Here is a 17420-nt window from a genome sequence, read left to right on the forward strand (position 1 = left end):
CTCGAGGAACGGCTGGAAGAATCAAGTTTTGATCTTACTCCTCGGCTGGTACTGGGTTTGAGATGAGAAAAAAGGATGATGAACGTTTATTTCCAAGATGAGATGGTCACGAGCCGGGGAAGGGTAAGAATGTAGTCCACACAGACTCGACCCGTGACGGTGAGTGATACTCGCTTACTCACCGGACTTTCATTTGGCCGATAATCCCGCCTTATCGCCTTATCGCAATCGCCTTGGCTTAGGTGACATCCATGGATGCCTCTCTCTCTTTATGGATCTCCTTGATGTTGGGAGCTGGTTGAACCTACTAGATGTTCTTCAAGTCGCTGGATCTGACTACTGCGCTCAGACCATTACTGTTACCAGATGAGATTCTTCTCTTTGTCCAGGACGCGGTGGGGTTGTATGAAGGGTAAGTACCTCATGATGATGCTCCTGATGCGGGGTGCTGATTAGCGGCAAAGGAAATACAAAATCCAGAATTATCAAAATGGCCATGCCTATCTCACATCGCACAGAGTGTGCTATGTTGCGGCCGAGGATCCGCGGAATTACTCAGTGGCTATTGATTTGAAAGAAATCGATCGAGTGGAGTCTCAGGTGCGACATGCATACATCTTGCTTTCGAGGCTTCTCCTCCCAGCTGATCACTAACAAACTCATTGGTTCAAGGCTGGCTTCCTGAAGTCATCTCCGAAGGTCACCATATACTCCAAACCACAGAAGAAGAAAACCGATAAGTCGAGGAGCGTAACAGCCAGCCCGGCTGTAGCGCAACAATCGGCTCTTCATCCCACGCACTCACTTTCTCATCTTCCACAAACGAACCTCCAACAGAGTTCACCATCTCCAAAGCCTATTAATGCCACTTGGATTTGTCCCATATGCTCATTCTCCAACCCGGTTCCGTCCAATTTCGACCCCGCAATCGCTAATGCGGCTACAAATTTACCTCCTTGCCTAGCATGTGGCATCAAACCACCATTTACGACTGTTCTCAAAGCAGCGATCAATGCCGTAACAAGCCGGGAGTTCCCGTTGCCGAATCCGGCTGCATCACCAGCCATTGCCCAGGATACAGGCCAACCAAATGCCAATGCGTCTATATTGCCTCTTGGTTCAGGGGGAACTGTCTCTTGCCCGCGATGTACCTTTATGAACCATCCATCTCTCGTGGAATGCGAGATTTGTGGAGCGCCTCTATCTGCTAGCCCTTCGGTGGACGCCAATCGCGTGGACTCCCCTGCACCGTTATTTGAGCAATCGCACATCGCGAACACGGAGGTTAGTGAGTGTATTAAACTTTCATTTCGTGCAGGCGGCGATAAGACTTTCTATGAAAGACTGAAGGGGGCCTTGGTGCAAAGAAAATGGCTCCTGCAAAATGCGCCCCCAGTGCCTTCACCGTTGCAAGGCGCCTCGTCGCCGGGCTTACCCTCCCCTACCCCTAGCGTTGAAAGCCCTCTACCCTCAGCACTACGAACTTCCGGGGCTGGGATTGCGGGACTAGAACGCAGAGGGCTGGAAGCCCGGAGGAAAAACGAACTGGTCATAGGGAACGCCTTTGAAGATCTAGAGGCTTTAATGGCCTCTGCTAAGCAGATCGTTGCGTTGGCCGAAACTCTGGCGCGTGAGTCTGGCATGACTACTAACGAAGGCTCCCCAGAAACCAGCGCGGTGCTATCCGAGTCCGCTGCTGCTCTGGGGATGGTAACAACGAAAGACATGCTTAGTTCCGGATCTGAAAGTCTATATTTATCAGAACTTGCGCGTGACCTTGCCGAGTATCTCACCGATGACCGAAAAGGCATTTTGCAGCGGGAAGGTGGGATTATGAGTCTAATTGATCTCTGGGCTGTCTTCAACCGCTCCCGTAATGGAGTAGAATTGGCCAGTCCTTCAGATTTTCAGAAAGCAGCGGAGCTGTGGGAAAAGCTCAAGTTGCCAGTTCGCCTACGACGATTCAAAAGTGGTCTCCTTGTGGTGCAGCGATATGACTGGAGCGATGAGAAGACCATTGAAAAACTTCAGGCCTGGACGGAGGAGCTCCGACGAATTCCCCCTGACGATCCTGTTCCGTGGGATTGGTCCCTCTTTGGTCGGGCCGTTACTGCCCAAGAAGCTGCGCATCGATTCAAGTGGAGCGTTGGGGTGGCTGCCGAAGAACTGGAGATGGCTGAAGATCGGGGGGTTCTCTGTCGAGAAGAAGGAATTGAGGGTCTGCGCTTCTGGCGCAATCATATCTCGTCCCCTGAGTATGATGATCTCTCCCGCCTTGTTATTTGAGGCGGTATGAAACCACAAGAATGTATATACAGAGTTGCATACATCGTTGATCCGAGGGGGCTGTTGTCATGCCCACGAAGAGCATAAAATGATACATGGAACTTTATCTGGGGTCAGAGCACAAGGCTGAGAACCTTTTGCAACCCCCACTATGATGGTGATCCTAGCTAAGTGCTACGTAACTAGTATGTATACATCTAGGCTTTCGATGCGCCAAGAGCAAAGTATATTGCCAAGAGCGCTAGATGCCCATGTGAATGCTATCACCGCATACCAGACCTACAATCATTAATGCTTCTACCTACGCATGGGTCCAGTGAGACACCATAGCGGCGGATGGCGCATTGCATGCCGTTTAAGGGAAATAGAAACACCGGAGAAACAAGTCCACCCAATAGTTATCCAAGGCACAGATCCTTCCATAGTTCGGCAGGTGGTTAGCCCTGGAGGGCGAGGCCGCTGACGTAATCATATAAAATTGGCCTCGACCCCACTGATCTTCCCGTACCGATAGATCCACAAGAACAAAAGCCCACTTGCTTCTTTAATCCCACACCAAGAGCTGATTTCTCTTGTATGCTTGGCCTCAAGTCAAAGCTTGCTCAGAGTTGTACAACTTGAGTTTCCGCTCCCACACTTATGGAGGCTGCGTGGGAGTTGTTCCTTGATGATGCCCTCTTAAAGACTACACTAAATGGTCTGCCCATCCGCTTTAACCCACCCATGGTTTTTGCTTCTCACCAAGGTCAAATTTGACAATGCTTCGGCGATACACCGAAGAATCTGATTCCAGCTCTCCTTCCATGGAGTTTGCGCGAGAACGTCGGAAGCCCCAATCCCGCGTTATGACCAAGAAAGAGAACTCCCACCCCCCTGGGCGATTGGCCTGTGATATTTGTCGGGAGCGTAAGTGCTTTATGAATCCGACTCCAACCCTAGAAAAGCAGATAGCTGAAGTAAAAGCACCAGGCAAGGTTGGGTGTGATCGGGCAGACCTAAAGTGTGGTCGTTGCACGCGCCTTGGCTACGACTGTAGCTACCAAGGGCGGAAACTATCCGGGGAGTGATCAATGCCGTTATGGTACTGCGGACAAGCTATTCCTCCGCTGTATAACTTGTGCTGATGATATAACTGACGTGTCGGTTTACAGGATGGATCATCTCACAATATGTCGTATGAGAACTGGACAACATCTGTACACCCAAAGGCCACGGGCACGAAGAACCTGCATGAAGCCCTTTCCCATCTCCCGCTATATTTCTTCGTGACAACGAGCTCTGTATCTGGAGTATCGGGAACACCAGGGTAAAGCAACTACGCCACTGGAAACAGCTACCTAAATGTCCTCGCCCGACACCATCGTTCTCACCGGCATAATTCAGTCTCGATCGTGGTTCCAATGGTCTTCGGAGTTGGGGTGACCGCGGAGAACAACGAGCTCGAAGAGTCACTCGGATGCAAGGGGATGTATGGCATTGACGAAGAAGCTCTCCGCGTCTTTGAGATTGTGATAATTGAGCAGGTTCGGGAAGGAATTTCAGACCACATTGTTGTTAGGCTACATCCAATGAAGCTCGCTAAAGCGGCACAGAAAGCAGGTGACGTCGACAGTTTTTGGGCCTCGGATGTACGATTCAATCACACTGTTTTGGCTACGAAGTCCTAGAGTGAGAATGTGTCTGCTAAAGGTGGGAATCAGAGTAATTTATCTTCTCTGCAAGGGTTAAAATCTATCGATGCGGTTCAGGCTGTGCGTGAGCACTTTATTGCAAAGCTTGCTCGCATGTGGATGCTCGGCATGAACGAGTTTGAAGAAGAGAGCCGGTCTATGTATGATTGGCGCTGAGTTGCGGAATTGGATCTTCAAGGAATTAGGTCTAGATATTCCTTTACAGCAGCTATTGTGTCTGAGTTTGACGATAATGTTGTAATAATGGGCTTACAAAGATATAGGGACAGTACCCCAGCATGCTTATGAGCACAAAGGACAAAGGAACGAGATAAGATTAAGTGTAGTTTAGTATCTATTAATTAACAGCAGGTGACCTAGTGGTAGCATGACAATCAAAGAATCGTAATCAATATTGGAGATTCATTCCATATCTGGATCTAGCGTACGGGACTTCAACATCTCGCAAGATGAAAATGACAGGTGATACATGAGTTCGCATGAAGAAGAAATAAGACCCATCAAATCTGCATGACAATTTCCTAGTGTAGAACTCAAATTCCAATGACTAACTTTCAATAATCGTATACTCACGAGATATAACCCGAAAACTGCCATTGGTAAAACCTACTCTCGATGACGTCGATCTGACTCAAATACAGTGAACCCATCAATTCTACGCCCATCCTTTACGCCGGTGCGGAAGAACTCGGTCATAACTCCGATAGCATAGCATGTTGCTGCCGTAGCTGTGCCTGCAACGAGCATTGTGCGGCCTGCTTTGCGAAACGAAGACTCAGATGTTGTGGTTGGTTTCGGCTCGGAGCTAGAGGATCCGGTTTCTGGCGGAAGCTAAATCAACATGTTAGGAAGCCACCTGAATAGACAGTTCTACTGTCTACTCACCTCAGTGGTGGATTTCCAGGGGGCTCCGGGGTATGTGACGGCAGAGTCCATCGAGTCATGCCGAAGATGTTTGGCAATCTCGGTGTGAATTACTGGTTCTTGTTCTGTTGGGGTTTTCGAGAGGGTGTGGTGAGGAGTACTTTGAGACTTTCGAAACACAAGGATGTTGCCTCCGCCAGTTGCAATTTCGTAACCACTGTATTGCATTTTCTCGAAATAGGGCAGGAACTTGGCAGGATTGTGCAGTCGAGACAGGATTTCACTTGGCATACTATCTTCGTCGACACCGAAGAATGAGTCTGCTTGCGCGGCTGTGATTTGCGAGGTCGACGTATCCAAAGCAAGAATATGGAATTTAGGGGAAGGAGAGGCATCTGGTTGCTCTCTATTTTCAGTAGCTAGGTTCTGGCTTTGGAGAATGAAGTCCCCAACGCGGTCTTCGGAAGCATTGAAATCTAGCGAACTAGCTTGCACCTTTGATTCCAAAGGAGCATAATGAGACCGAGTGTCAGTAGCATCCAAAGCACCCAGGTCCTCATTCTCATTGGGACCCTCGGCCCTCGCCATCTCCGTAACGAATTTTGCCTCTAATTCATTCCCGGGTGTACAGTCGACACTATCCTTGGCTATCTTGAATGTACCAAGGCTAGAAGCTAGTTCTGGCTGTGGTTGTATTCCCTTCATTGAAGCCGGGTTGCAGGCGAATTTGGCGTCTAGTTCACTTCCAGGAGGATAATCAATAGAGGTATGGGCTCCCGATTGGGTACTCTCTTGACTGGCCGACTCTGATAAAATATGTGCTTCAATCTCACTACCTGGAGAGCATTCAAAACTTTCTTGGGATTTTGTCATGGGGGCTGCGTTAGTCGTTTGATGGACAAGACCGGCGGACTCGAGACTGAGACTAGCAAGCCCAGAAGAAAACTTTGCGTCCAGCTCGTTGCCTGGTGGACAATCAATGGAAATACAAATTTGCTTGTCCAGGGGTTGTGTCGCCAACGCAGACGGAGAGTTCTGGACAGAGCGGCTGGTGGGATCAGAGATGTACTTTGCATCCAGCTCATTTCCCGGGGGGCATTCCACGTTAGTGCCCGCAGTCATACCAGCGTCCAAATTCGGTTTATTGGTGTTTGCGTTGACGTTGGATGTGCCCGGCTGAGGCTGCGTAGAAGGAATAGATTCAGAAACGAACAATGTTTCCAATTCACTTCCTGGGGGGCAATCGATGTTTACATGGGGTTTTCGTTCGGTCTCCTGAGAAACTTGAACCCTGCCCTGCGCATCGGTGAGTGTTGAGGTAAAAAGTGCACCTAGCTCGCTGCCCGGAGGGCAGTCAACTGTTGACCGTGAGCTCGACGGGGCTTCGGGGCTCTGTCCCATATTTCCCGGCTGGAATTGTCCATCCTCAGCCAAATTGGGGTTGCGAGCGAAATTTGCCTCGACCTCAGTGCCTGGGGGGCAGTCAACCGCTTTGTGAATATTGATTCTTGGTTCCGTGTTACTTGATTTAGGCGCAGTAGACGATGGTATCGGCACCATACGTCCACTGATAGGGTCGTACTGGAGTCCAGCATGATTGGTGTCACTTCTCTTTTGCCGCTTGTCCACTCTCGGTCTATCACTAGATGACTTTTCCTTACTGGAAAGCAACTGAAGAAAACCGTTCAAAGGAGTGTCATTCTTTCCGAAATTTCGAAGGGGGTCCACTCGGCGCCCAAAGACGGCTCTGTAAGGGTCTGCCTCTATGTACTTTTTCAACAACTCCATGCGCTTGTACATCTGCCCTGAATCTGAACCCCAGAGCCTTCTCTCTGGGCCAGCCGGGAGTTCGGAGAAATTTGGCTGGTAACGCCAGACTGCCCAGCTCCAGCTTGAGTGTGTATCATTGGGAGTAGCATTGCTGTCATGGCGAGTTTTGGGCTTTCGCTGTCTGTATAGAGGGTATCGCTGATATTTGTTGAAACTTCTTGAGATACGTTCTGCCTTGTCTCCCTGACCGTGCCGTGCACATCGCCATATACTCCGATCTGAAGTATGTGTGACCACCAATTGGGAAGATGCCGGACGAATGATTCGAGGCCCTGACTTTCTGATTGACATTGCGACTGAGGAACTCATGATGGATACCCGAACTTGTATGTCAAAGCTCAAGGTGCTGCTTATCCCAGGCTATTGAAAGTCTGATGATTCTCGCAGTAGTCAATGGCTCCCGTTGTTGATCGGATCCACTTGTGGAGTACAGCGATATGAGGGGGTGCTGATCCTGGCCGAGTCTGTCCTGCAGAGGCCTTATAAAAGATGATTAGAATAAATTGGACAAGAAGATTGATGTCAGATCTCAGATCTCACAACCGAAAGAAGTGAAAAGGAAGGGAGAAGGATAAAATAAAGGAAGAAGGACCAGAGGACTCCGGATCAGCATGGGGCTTCAGCCAATCGGCTCCTTTTCCCCACAAAGTTATGTCAGCATTGACGTCACACTTCATTATATGCCCAGGTGTTTTCATGTACACAAATTTACTGGTGGAATAAAATAGACAATGGTTTAAAACAAAGACTAGGAAAGTGATATGTTTTGACATGCAACAATATCGAGCCCGGGCAACGCATAGCTCACACCCCTAGCCAAAATCTATAAAAGCGTCGAATTAAGGCACAAGAACCTAGCAAGCAAAGGCCATAACGACTGCACCTCTTCATTCCAACCCCAGCGTAAAGACCCCTTCAGTCATAATATATTCGCTTTCTTTGCCTCGCATTTTTTCTTAGCCTCCGCAGGAATGGTGTCCTGACCCTAGTAGCCCTCTCTGTTCGGGAAAGTCGACCGAATTTAACTTCGGTCCCATATTGCACAACACAGTAATGCCGATTGCCATCTTGTCAGGTCCGATCCATGGAGTGAACCACATTTGCGCTTCATGTAGAAGTACCACCCATCGTAGGCCTGGAGCCGCGTCAGGTCCTCACCTACCTTCACAATGGCCCTGACTCTCTCCCCCCCTCTCTTTCTTCAATCGGGAATTCTGGTAGGATTGCATTACAGCACTGATTTCAACGCTTGTGGGCTTCTTGTTCGGATGCCCAGTGAGCAGCTCGTGGAGTTTGTTGGTAATAATGACGACGTCTTCCATAGGCGTGCAGTCGTACAGGGCTGAGTTGGGCGTTACCTGAAATGATCAGACATGAAGGTTCTCGCTTATACAGAGCAGCGAGCGAGTGTCTGATGCTTTGGGTTTCATACCTTATGGATCGCGTCGCCTGCCATTGCAGTCCGTTCAAAGCACCAGTGGTCCAAAACTTCTTCGAGGGAGATATCATCTGCGCTTTAGTGCGAGTCCGCCACATTTCACCAAATACCGCTGATCCACAAATGGGATGCTTGGCCAGCTTCTGTACCAGAATCTCCATGTTTTCCTCTGTGAACCAAACCTAGTTGGGCCATACATACTGCTAGTCCTTGGGGTGGGTGGGGGGGGGGGGGGGGGGGGGCTTGCAATGCACAATGAATGAGATAAAGGTCGGCTGTATCACATCTAACCCATCGTCGAAATGATTTGTCGCATACCATACCACCTCCTTATCCTAAGAGCATTTGGTGTTCACTCAATCTGGGGGCTCATCGGGTATCGGGGGAAGATGTTCGACAATTTCGATACCATTGTCGCCTCGGGTCATCTTCCAGATGGACGCACTATGCGAATGACCTACACGGGGATCAAGGTGCTGGATTACCAAACGACGCCAGTGACTGCATTTGACGAAACCCGCGGCAACAATAATCTGTTGGGCCTCGAATATTGTTCTTTGATATCAACTTTGTTGTCGCTTATAGCAATATTTAGGTTTTGATCGAGAGCCAGAGGTGACATCCTACGTTTTGAAATAGTATGTGTATACCAATGGCATCGCATCCACTGTATGTCACAAACTAATTAATAGATAAGTCAGTTACTCTTCGTCATACTCTGGCAATTCATCAGTGCCGCTCTTGTAAAGCCTCAATATCTCTTTTTGGCGATCCAGCATAGTAAACAACTACGGGACCCAACCCTCCCCAAAAGCGAAGCCATGGAAATATTTGCTACGATCATCGCAACACTACTCTGTCCTTTCCTATCGTTTATCCCACCACGGCTGCAAGCCAGCACGTGGTCACACTATGGGTATATTGCACTTGTCCTTGCAACCCCCCTTCTAATTCCTTTCCTTTTCGTTATCTGTTCCCATTTTCTAGGATTGGCAGCCGGTCATTTCCCTTTTTGGGAAACGGATCTAGCCAAGCATACAGAGCAGTCGTGGCTTGTGGCTCTAAATGTCTAGCAGGGTTGGGTTGGAGCTCGCATTATCTCGCATCAAGGGAGGAATGTCTGCAATAGTTTTCAAAAAACTGATTTGACACTTCTCTTCGGCATTATAGTACTAGGGCCTGGAGCGGCGGGGTCGTTTGGATTAGCGGTGCGCGAGTCGAGGTTGAGACAACATTTCAACAGGGCCAGGAAATTGCACTGATGGAGAGCGCTGCTTAGTGGTTTGTTTTTGGCCAAATTAGTTTCAACCACCAGGATTTTTGCTATCATCAATTTCTCCAGAGACATTCGAGATAAAAAAAATAATCAAAGATATTTATAGCAAAAACTGGAGGGGACAAAAGAGAATATCTCCCGAGGCCTGTTACTCGAGATATATAAACCCAACATGTATAAATTGCTTCTCCATATTTGATAGAAAACAATTATCTATTCTAAATTACGTTGAAAATGAAAATCTTTCATAATCATTCCCATCGGAGTGCTCCGAGGTCGGTCGGTAGTCACTGTGGGGGAAAAGGACGTTATCGGGAATCCCCACAGAATCCCCGGGGGGCCAAATAATTTGAACACTCAAAACAAATTCTGCTTTTTAACTCAATTCATTTCCGACTCAAAATCCCACAAGATGTCCAAGCCAACACGTACCGCCGTCAGCACTAAGGGCGCACCTCTCCCGCCCCCAATCCTATCCCAAGGTCTGGTCGTCGGCAACGTCGTCTACTGCTCTGGCCAGTTGGGAGTAGACCCGACCACGGGTGAAATGGTGGAGGGAACCATCCAGGACCGAACAGTATGAGAGGCGCGATATCTGATGTATATAATTTCTGACATGCAAACAGCGACAAATCCTACGCAACCTCAATGCCGTCCTCGAGGCTGGAGGATCGAGTCTCCACGACGCAATCAAAGTCAACATCTTCCTCACCGATATGGCTGATTTCTCGGCTGTGAACGAAGTCTACGCTACTTTCTTCTCGGATCCTAAGCCGGTACGTAATCTCCGATCAAAAACCAAGAGAAAAGATATTCAAATTCCATGGACGTTTGGAATTTGACACTCATTATTTTCTGAACCGTTTCTCACTATGCCCTTCTAGGTGCGTACTTGCATTGCCGTCAAGTCCCTTCCCAAGGGATCAGATGTCGAAATCGAGTGTTCTGGCCTGGTTACAAAGCCTAGCAATGGACGCAGTTCTAGACTTTGAGAAATTGGACGTGGAGAAGGCAGACAACTACACCTGGCAAAATGAAATGTGCGAGTCACATGATCTATGTATAATTTACAGCATGTATGGAAAGATTACGATATGGTCGGCATTGACTGCTTGTAACCTTTGTTTGGAAAATTTCAAGAAATACTGGCCAAAACCAAGGATGAAGGGTGGAGACTGGAGCTGGAGCACTCAGGAACAGGGATAGCGTTTACACTCGTCCGTGGTACAGTTGATGAGCCTCTGGAAGTATATTGTATAAAACTCTTAAATACGGAGTACTGAGAAGATCCCATGGACGTTTTAATATTGTTGTCATTGTTGTCTTCAAGCCAAAAACCCTGACCTGGGATCTGTTAAATAAAGAGAATGTGGCTGAGTCAACCAGAATTAAACCCACGGATTGTGGCCCGCGCATAAGATTGTATGCTCGGTTCCTGCATTTCTAAAGGCTTTTCGATGAGGTTTCATGCAGCATGCAGCTACAAGCCCTTGCACAAAGCTAAAGAGGCAAGACTTTGTAGTAACAGAAGAAGAGGGAAAACAAAAACAAAAAAAAAAAAAAGAAAACAAAATTTGGTGAAGATAACGAGGGGGTTTCCCGACTTAATTGGTTTCACACCATTTGGCATTGGTTGGCACAATCTCAAACACACTAGGGATGTTGAGCATCTGAAAATGACGACAAGAATGAGGGGAAATCACAGCTGCCAACTCCTCCATTCCGATCGGGGGGGCACGTGGTGTATGTCATTTTTTTTTAAAAAATTGAAAGTTCAATCAGCTTCGGATTCAGGTTTTGTAGAATATCTAAACTATGAGCAGGTGTTCGTGTCGGTCGTTTTTATTAATCTATTATTCTGGAGACAAAACCTAAAGCTTCGATAGAGTGAAACATTCTTAATATCTGCCGGTTTTTAATCCAATTTGAGGGCTCATCCCCTACTTCCCATAGTGGATTGAACTAATGATGTGTATGACTCCGCTAAGTAAGATACTCACATCTATCTCACGAGTCAAAAAGAGCCAACTTATGGCTCGTCGACAGAATGTCAACCCTCTTACCGAGCTCTCAACAGCGGCTAGTCAGCACTTTGCTGATCTAGGCCAGAAGAAGCCAAGTGCGCAAGATGGGCTCAATCTACTAACGATTATAGTAATGTAAGCCGGGTGCCTGGCGAAAAACTGTGTAGGGGGGAAGTAAAGACAAGGATTGTAATTGTAACCACGCACTTTGGATTCCCGACACGCTCAGGAACGCGTGAGGGAAGGACCCACTTAGCTGGACGCCTCCGGGCTAGACCTTGCGGACTAAACTTGAATAGGAATCGTCTGACTTGCGCGTTTTTCTTTTACACTATGTATTTTCTTCTTTTAATATTGTGATGCGCGGCTTAAGTGGGTTTAGCTCAGACTCCCTCTTGAATAGTCTCTGAGCTAATGGATTGATCGTCTTAAATGAAAAACGCTTTCCAGGCCCTCGTACTTATAACTATGTTTTTATTTTGCAGAGGTAAATTAAGTGCCATTGTGTTACAATGGTTCAAAGAACTTAATTTTGATACTTGCATCGGATTTTATAGTAATCTGGATCTGACATTAGATACAATATATATGTGCAACATACTCTGTAGTTCAACTTAGATCTGAATATTGATTTACAATCTCATCGTTGATCGTCAATCGTCACTCGTGATATTCGTAATGGCCAGAATATATTCCAGGTATCATTGTCGCACGGCGCGGGAAAAAAAAACCCAAATATGGCTCAAGTACCTATACAGCAGTCTCTATACTGTAGTATGGAGTACAGGCCGAGGAGGGCTCTAGTCGGATGTACCGGTACCAAACGATTGTCGACCTAGAAGGAACAGGCTCATTCTTTTCCCGATAGACAATTATCATGGCATGACCCATCATTGCCTCTATGTGCACAGTACCAGCTAGACTGTCTAACTATTTTGTCTTGGTGATAGTTATTGTGTAGGTTAGTATTTAGGGTAGCTTAGCTATATGGCTTCAGATGAGGGCTTTAGGATGAACCTTGCATTAGCAGGTATTAGCTAGTTATAGGTATTATGGTACAACAATAGAAGTTTGTAATTAGATCAGATCGAGATGTACATGTATTATTTGGACATTCCACATTGTAGGAATAAGGAATAGGATCAAGTCAAGCTTGCACATGCGCAACGGTAAACGTTCAGGGGGCAAGTGCGTGGCCACATCCCACGCACCTGCCAAACGCCCGGACCAGCTCATTAAATACACTAAACTACGTAATTTACTGTAAATTACCCTTGTTGACGCTGTCACAACGTGTCCCGCCCCCCCATTCCTTCCCCCCCCTGATGATGAAGTGATCCTCTTCTTCTCTGATCCTTCGACCTCATTCACTCATTTTGCTTTCTTTCTCTCCCTTGTCTGTTTTTACTGTGTTCACCTGTTGACTTTCAACAGCGTTTTTTTGACCTGGGCCAACTTCCCCTTGCATCGGTCGCCCGCATTGCCCGTTTTCCCTTTCTTTGATCCCGTTGCCCGGACGGTTCTACAGAAAGTCATCGTTCGCTCCTTACAGCTTTTCTAAGCCCACACTCGTTTTTCACCTTTTGGGGTCGTTTCAGATTTATCTAAATCCCCTTTCCATTCGTTTTTATCGTCAAATTATTGTTTGCGCCCATTCGGTCTGTCTCATCGGTTGCCATCGAGACGTTGGATACAATAATCTTGCAGTTGTGAATTTATTACAACTGTCCGAAGTCTGGTTGTGTTGGAAACTCAAATATTCCAGGCGATTTACCTCTTGTCCCACCCCCTGATCGTTCATGAGGTGTTGACAGACGGTGGTTATCGCATTTTTGTACACTGACCTTGGACTTGCTCTGGAGCTATCACGTACAGAGCTGTTCAACATGCGTCCCGACGCCGTTTCCGTTCTCGCAGCCTTCCTCGCTGTAGGAGGTCTCCAGCTCGTTGTGGCTCAAGATACGCCTGAAGCGCACGTTCAGCGGCCGCGCTGGTACTTCCCGCAGGAAGTCAAGCGAACAATCCGCAGGAACGCCGAGCCCGACCCTGGCTCGATCCTCGACGGTCTATTCGACAACTCGAAAAACACCCAGGTTTCTTCCACGGCTACTACCACCCCCGAAAACTCTATCGCCGCTCAGCCCCAGAAGGGACAGGAAGTCGTCGTCGTAACCATCTCGGTCGACCCCAAGAACCCTGAGATCACCCACCGTATCACTGGTACTACGATCATTGGCGGTGAACCGACTGGTACCACTACTACGACTACACAGAAGACAGAGGGCTCGAGCACAGAGGTCACCAGTAAAAAGAGCTCCGAGGCCCCATCTGCCGATGCGGAAACCACACGAAAGCAGGGATCGGTGGTCGACTCAGCAGTCAAGGCTTCGACTACGCCTGCTCCGACTAAAGCCTCTAGCGACAGTGCCATTGGTGATCTGACCTCAGGTTTGGACAACCTCTTTGGGAGTGATTCCACATCTTCGACTGCGACCACCACCTCCGACTCATCGACTAAGACAACCTCGCCCGCTTCTACTCCTGTTGTATCCTCTAGCTCAGGTCTCTTTGATGACTTGAGCTCAGGATTGAACGGTCTTGCCGGGGAATCCACAACTAGCAGCTCCGCCTCTGCGACATCCACGGGCCCGTCTAGCGCCAACAAGATCAGCAGCGCATCCTCGAGTGCAGCGTCGAGCATGACAAGCTCAGGGTCGGATCTCCTTGACCTTTTGGGCCTAGGTGACAAGTCTTCCACCGGCAATAGCACAAGTGCTACCGTATCCTCGAGCGCTTCTAGTTCGCCTACCATTCCAGTCAGCGTGCCTGCTTCCGCTACTAGCTCGCTGTCGACCGCCCCCACTAGAACTGCGACATCAACTTCTGGTGATTTCGTCGGCAGTTTCATTTCAAGCGTGGATTCCCTGATCGGTGCCACCTCTACTAGCACTGGCAGCACTGCTTTGATTTCGAGTGCGTCCATGTCGGGTGGTAGTCTTGTGCCGCCTAAGTCGACCGGTCTCATTCCTGGCCCGACAGGTACCAACACTGGTGTCATCCCCACCCCAACCAGCACACTTGGATCAATTCCCGTCCCGCACTCGCACAGCTCGGAGTCTACCTCTACATCTGGATCTGAAACTGTCTCTGGTTCTACCACTGCCTCGGCTCCTTTGTTCGGCACTACCACTACCTCTGCTTCCGGTAGTGGTTATTACGAGAGCTCCAAGGTTCCCATGTCCACCTCTCACCCAGCCTCAGCCCCTCATCCATTGTCGACTTCGACGATTTCGACGACCTCGACGAGCGAAGAAGTGAGCACGGCCAAGCCCACTGTGGAGCCTGAGACCCTGACCTCGACCCTGACGCCCCACACCTCCAATGACAACGACTGGATGCCATCGACGATCCTTATCATGCCTACCGTGACCGCCACCCAGAGCTCGACCTCCGGCGAGTCTGCGAAGCCCACGGCACCGTCGCTCCCTGGCTCTATTACCCCATCGAACGAGGTGTCCGAGCCTCCTCCCGACTCTATTTTGCTCCAGCTTGGTTTCAACAGGCAGCTGCCGTGGTCATTTGTTGCACAGACTCCCTTGTCCTCGACGCAAATCTTCAACTACACCCCCCAGGCTATTGAGAACGCTTTGCCAGCGCTCTCTGCTAAGGACGGCCCAGTTATGTTTGCTATTGAGCCTTACTACAACTGGAAGACCACTGGCTATAACGACACGGCATATAACGCCACTATTGCTATCTTCTATTTCCCTCGTGATAAGGTCGACGCTCTGCAAGCACTCAAGGTTAACCCCAACTCTGCTCTCTACAATCAGCCTAGCGAATCCATCGCGTCATTGATGGCAATGGTTGACCCCACAATTCCTCTCGAGTTCTCTGGAAACTACCCTAGTGGTAACAGCGACTCGACTGACGGTAACAACCACGACGGCAATGATGATGGCCCAGATAGTGGCAACAACGAGAACACTGATGGCTCTGCCGGCAGCTCCAAGGCTAAAGCTAGCTCTGTCGGAATCGGAGTCGGTGTTGTGGCCGGTGCTGCCGCTTACGGTGCGGGTATGTTCTGGGTTGCCCGCCGCTACCGCAAGAGAAAACAGCTGCACCAGCGCTCTAGTTCGACTGTTGAGCAGATGAGCCAGGGAGGTTCCGCTGCTGGTTCGATGTTCGCTGCTGGTGGCCGTGTCCCTAGCCATGGTAGCCGTGGAACTGCTCGTTCGCAGATGATCAGTGCTCCCGTTATGGCGGAGAACTCTTTGGGATGGAACTAGATATGCTTTTGACAACACGACGTATAAACCACTCCTTCCGCCACCCTCCCCTCCCTTTGGACCCTACGACGACAATCAGAGGGCATTGGACCTTCGAAGACCCTTGTTTCTTCTGAGATCACTGCTTCTTTCGATGCGTTCATGCTCTCCCCACTCTCCGACAGAGGTAGGGGCAGAGAGACTGCACAAAACTTCATTTTCATTGTCCATCATCCATCAAGGATTTACATGTCACATATCACGTATCTCTTCTTTTTTTGTGCAATTTTTGACCGGCCACTTCTCTTCTCAACATGATACTCCGAGCGACGGTTCGTCGTCACTGCGTGTGTCGCGTTATCTTTTTTTTTTCTTTCTTGACATATTCCCCCTTTTGTTCACCAAATACTTTTTTTATCCCTTTACTTCTTTCAATGGCACTGGGACAACCAAATTTGGGACGAAATCTCTTTAATTTTGGCTCCCACTTGAAAGCCCTCTCTTATGAACCATTGGTCATTCAGTCTTTGGACTTGCACATTAATATTGGGTTTGGGTGGCTTCCGTTTGACAGAGCCGATGGCTCTTTCCCCTGCCCTTCGTCTCTCTACGTCTCTCCCCCTCTGTGTTGTATTTTGATTGTGCTTTTTCTTGTTTCGCGTCTCTGTGTTTCTGTACAGATGTATGAAATGTGTCCAAGTACCACGTGGCCTTGTAGATGTGGACGTGAGCCTGTGAATGAGACGAGTAGATCTCCTTTCTTTCCAAACCTGTCTTTAGGGCTTTGTAAATTGTAATATAGGGCTTGTTACGTTGGAGCTGGAGCGTTCTAGGCCTTTTAGCTATAACATACATTGGATCAGGTGACATTTTCATAGATCAATTTGGAGTGAACATTCGGCTAATACATGAAGTTGGACGACAGCGGATTAAAGCGCCCTGAGGTTCCCGGAAATTCAACCTTCCATCCCGTTCAGGTTTGTGTCCCTTTGCTCCCTTCTCGAAGAGAAGCTTAAGCGCCTCAAAATGACGATCTGCTCTCGAGACAAAACCTGCTCCTTTGTTAAGGCATTGATACCAGCCCCCTCGTCGAGAAGGAAGTTGACAGCATGTCAATATTGCTATGCTTTGCTGCGAAATGAAGAGGCGTCATCAAAAGCTGACTGCCTGTGGTATTGGTATTAACCTTGTTCTGGTGAAGACAGTCGCTTTGGGCTGCTTGGATCAGATTTGTGCTCCTCCTGACCTCGAATCCGTATTCTTCGGGAAATTCAAACATGTTGAGTGCACTGTTGAATGATGCATAGTGAAGTCTATTATCCACCACAGAAGCGAAATGTGCTTCAGGAATTTCTCCGTCCAGGATATGCCTAACCATATCGCAATAACCATTACCTATTGCATCCCCTAAAGCAAACTTCTTGCTCTTGCTGCTAAGCCCGGACCCATAACTTTCGAGGATTTCAAATATCTTGAGATCACCCCTCCTTGCTACAACCCGCAGGCTGTTGTGCTAGGAGATGCTTGACCACAATATGACAACCTTCGTATATCGCATGATCCAAAGCATTAAAGCATTTATCCCCAAGCTCGGATCCGTATTCTTTGAGAAGTTGAAACATCTTGAGGTCATCCCTGCCCGCTGCAGACTCCAGGCCAGACTTCATATCATCAAAAGTATCTGCTTTTGTAGGAATTCCGTCTAAGAGAAGCTTAACCATATCGTAATGCCGTTGCCCATCA

General features: G+C 48.4%; 8 protein-coding genes across 8 annotated transcripts; 5 read left to right on the top strand and 3 right to left on the bottom strand.

Moving 5' to 3' along the window:
- Nucleotides 1-311: 311 nt before the first annotated feature.
- Nucleotides 312-2286, top strand: N7447_006676 (ESCRT-II subunit protein VPS36; the record flags this gene model as incomplete). The annotated part of the gene is made up of 3 exons (XM_057230938.1): nt 312-412; nt 465-600; nt 673-2286. The coding sequence occupies 3 exons, from the start codon at nt 312-314 to the stop codon at nt 2284-2286; spliced, it is 1851 nt and encodes a 616-aa protein (XP_057086028.1).
- A 758-nt stretch (nt 2287-3044) lies between these two features.
- On the top strand, nt 3045-3353 carry N7447_006677 (Zn(II)2Cys6 transcription factor domain-containing protein; the record flags this gene model as incomplete). Its single annotated transcript, XM_057230939.1, has 2 exons — nt 3045-3192; nt 3226-3353. The coding sequence occupies 2 exons, from the start codon at nt 3045-3047 to the stop codon at nt 3351-3353; spliced, it is 276 nt and encodes a 91-aa protein (XP_057086029.1).
- A 333-nt stretch (nt 3354-3686) lies between these two features.
- Nucleotides 3687-4133, top strand: N7447_006678 (Acyl transferase/acyl hydrolase/lysophospholipase; the record flags this gene model as incomplete). Its single annotated transcript, XM_057230940.1, has 2 exons — nt 3687-3914; nt 3954-4133. The coding sequence occupies 2 exons, from the start codon at nt 3687-3689 to the stop codon at nt 4131-4133; spliced, it is 408 nt and encodes a 135-aa protein (XP_057086030.1).
- A 450-nt stretch (nt 4134-4583) lies between these two features.
- Nucleotides 4584-6980, bottom strand: N7447_006679 (uncharacterized protein; the record flags this gene model as incomplete). Its single annotated transcript, XM_057230941.1, has 2 exons — nt 4584-4808; nt 4863-6980. 2 exons carry the CDS (start codon nt 6978-6980, stop codon nt 4584-4586), a joined length of 2343 nt encoding a protein of 780 aa, XP_057086031.1.
- Nucleotides 6981-7913: 933 nt separating this feature from the next.
- On the bottom strand, nt 7914-8270 carry N7447_006680 (uncharacterized protein; the record flags this gene model as incomplete). Its single annotated transcript, XM_057230942.1, has 2 exons — nt 7914-8082; nt 8104-8270. The coding sequence occupies 2 exons, from the start codon at nt 8268-8270 to the stop codon at nt 7914-7916; spliced, it is 336 nt and encodes a 111-aa protein (XP_057086032.1).
- Nucleotides 8271-9797: 1527 nt separating this feature from the next.
- N7447_006681 (uncharacterized protein) lies at nt 9798-10377 on the top strand (the record flags this gene model as incomplete). Its single annotated transcript, XM_057230943.1, has 3 exons — nt 9798-9962; nt 10012-10161; nt 10270-10377. 3 exons carry the CDS (start codon nt 9798-9800, stop codon nt 10375-10377), a joined length of 423 nt encoding a protein of 140 aa, XP_057086033.1.
- A 2918-nt stretch (nt 10378-13295) lies between these two features.
- Nucleotides 13296-15698, top strand: N7447_006682 (putative mucin family signaling protein Msb2; the record flags this gene model as incomplete). Its single annotated transcript, XM_057230944.1, has 1 exon — nt 13296-15698. One exon carries the CDS (start codon nt 13296-13298, stop codon nt 15696-15698), a length of 2403 nt encoding a protein of 800 aa, XP_057086034.1.
- A 1457-nt stretch (nt 15699-17155) lies between these two features.
- N7447_006683 (uncharacterized protein) lies at nt 17156-17398 on the bottom strand (the record flags this gene model as incomplete). Its single annotated transcript, XM_057230945.1, has 1 exon — nt 17156-17398. One exon carries the CDS (start codon nt 17396-17398, stop codon nt 17156-17158), a length of 243 nt encoding a protein of 80 aa, XP_057086035.1.
- Between the last annotated feature and the right edge of the window lie 22 nt (nt 17399-17420).

This window comes from Penicillium robsamsonii (genome assembly GCF_028829455.1).
Source record: "Penicillium robsamsonii strain IBT 29466 chromosome Unknown utg000003l_segment0_segment0, whole genome shotgun sequence".
Taxonomy (NCBI): domain Eukaryota; kingdom Fungi; phylum Ascomycota; class Eurotiomycetes; order Eurotiales; family Aspergillaceae; genus Penicillium; species Penicillium robsamsonii.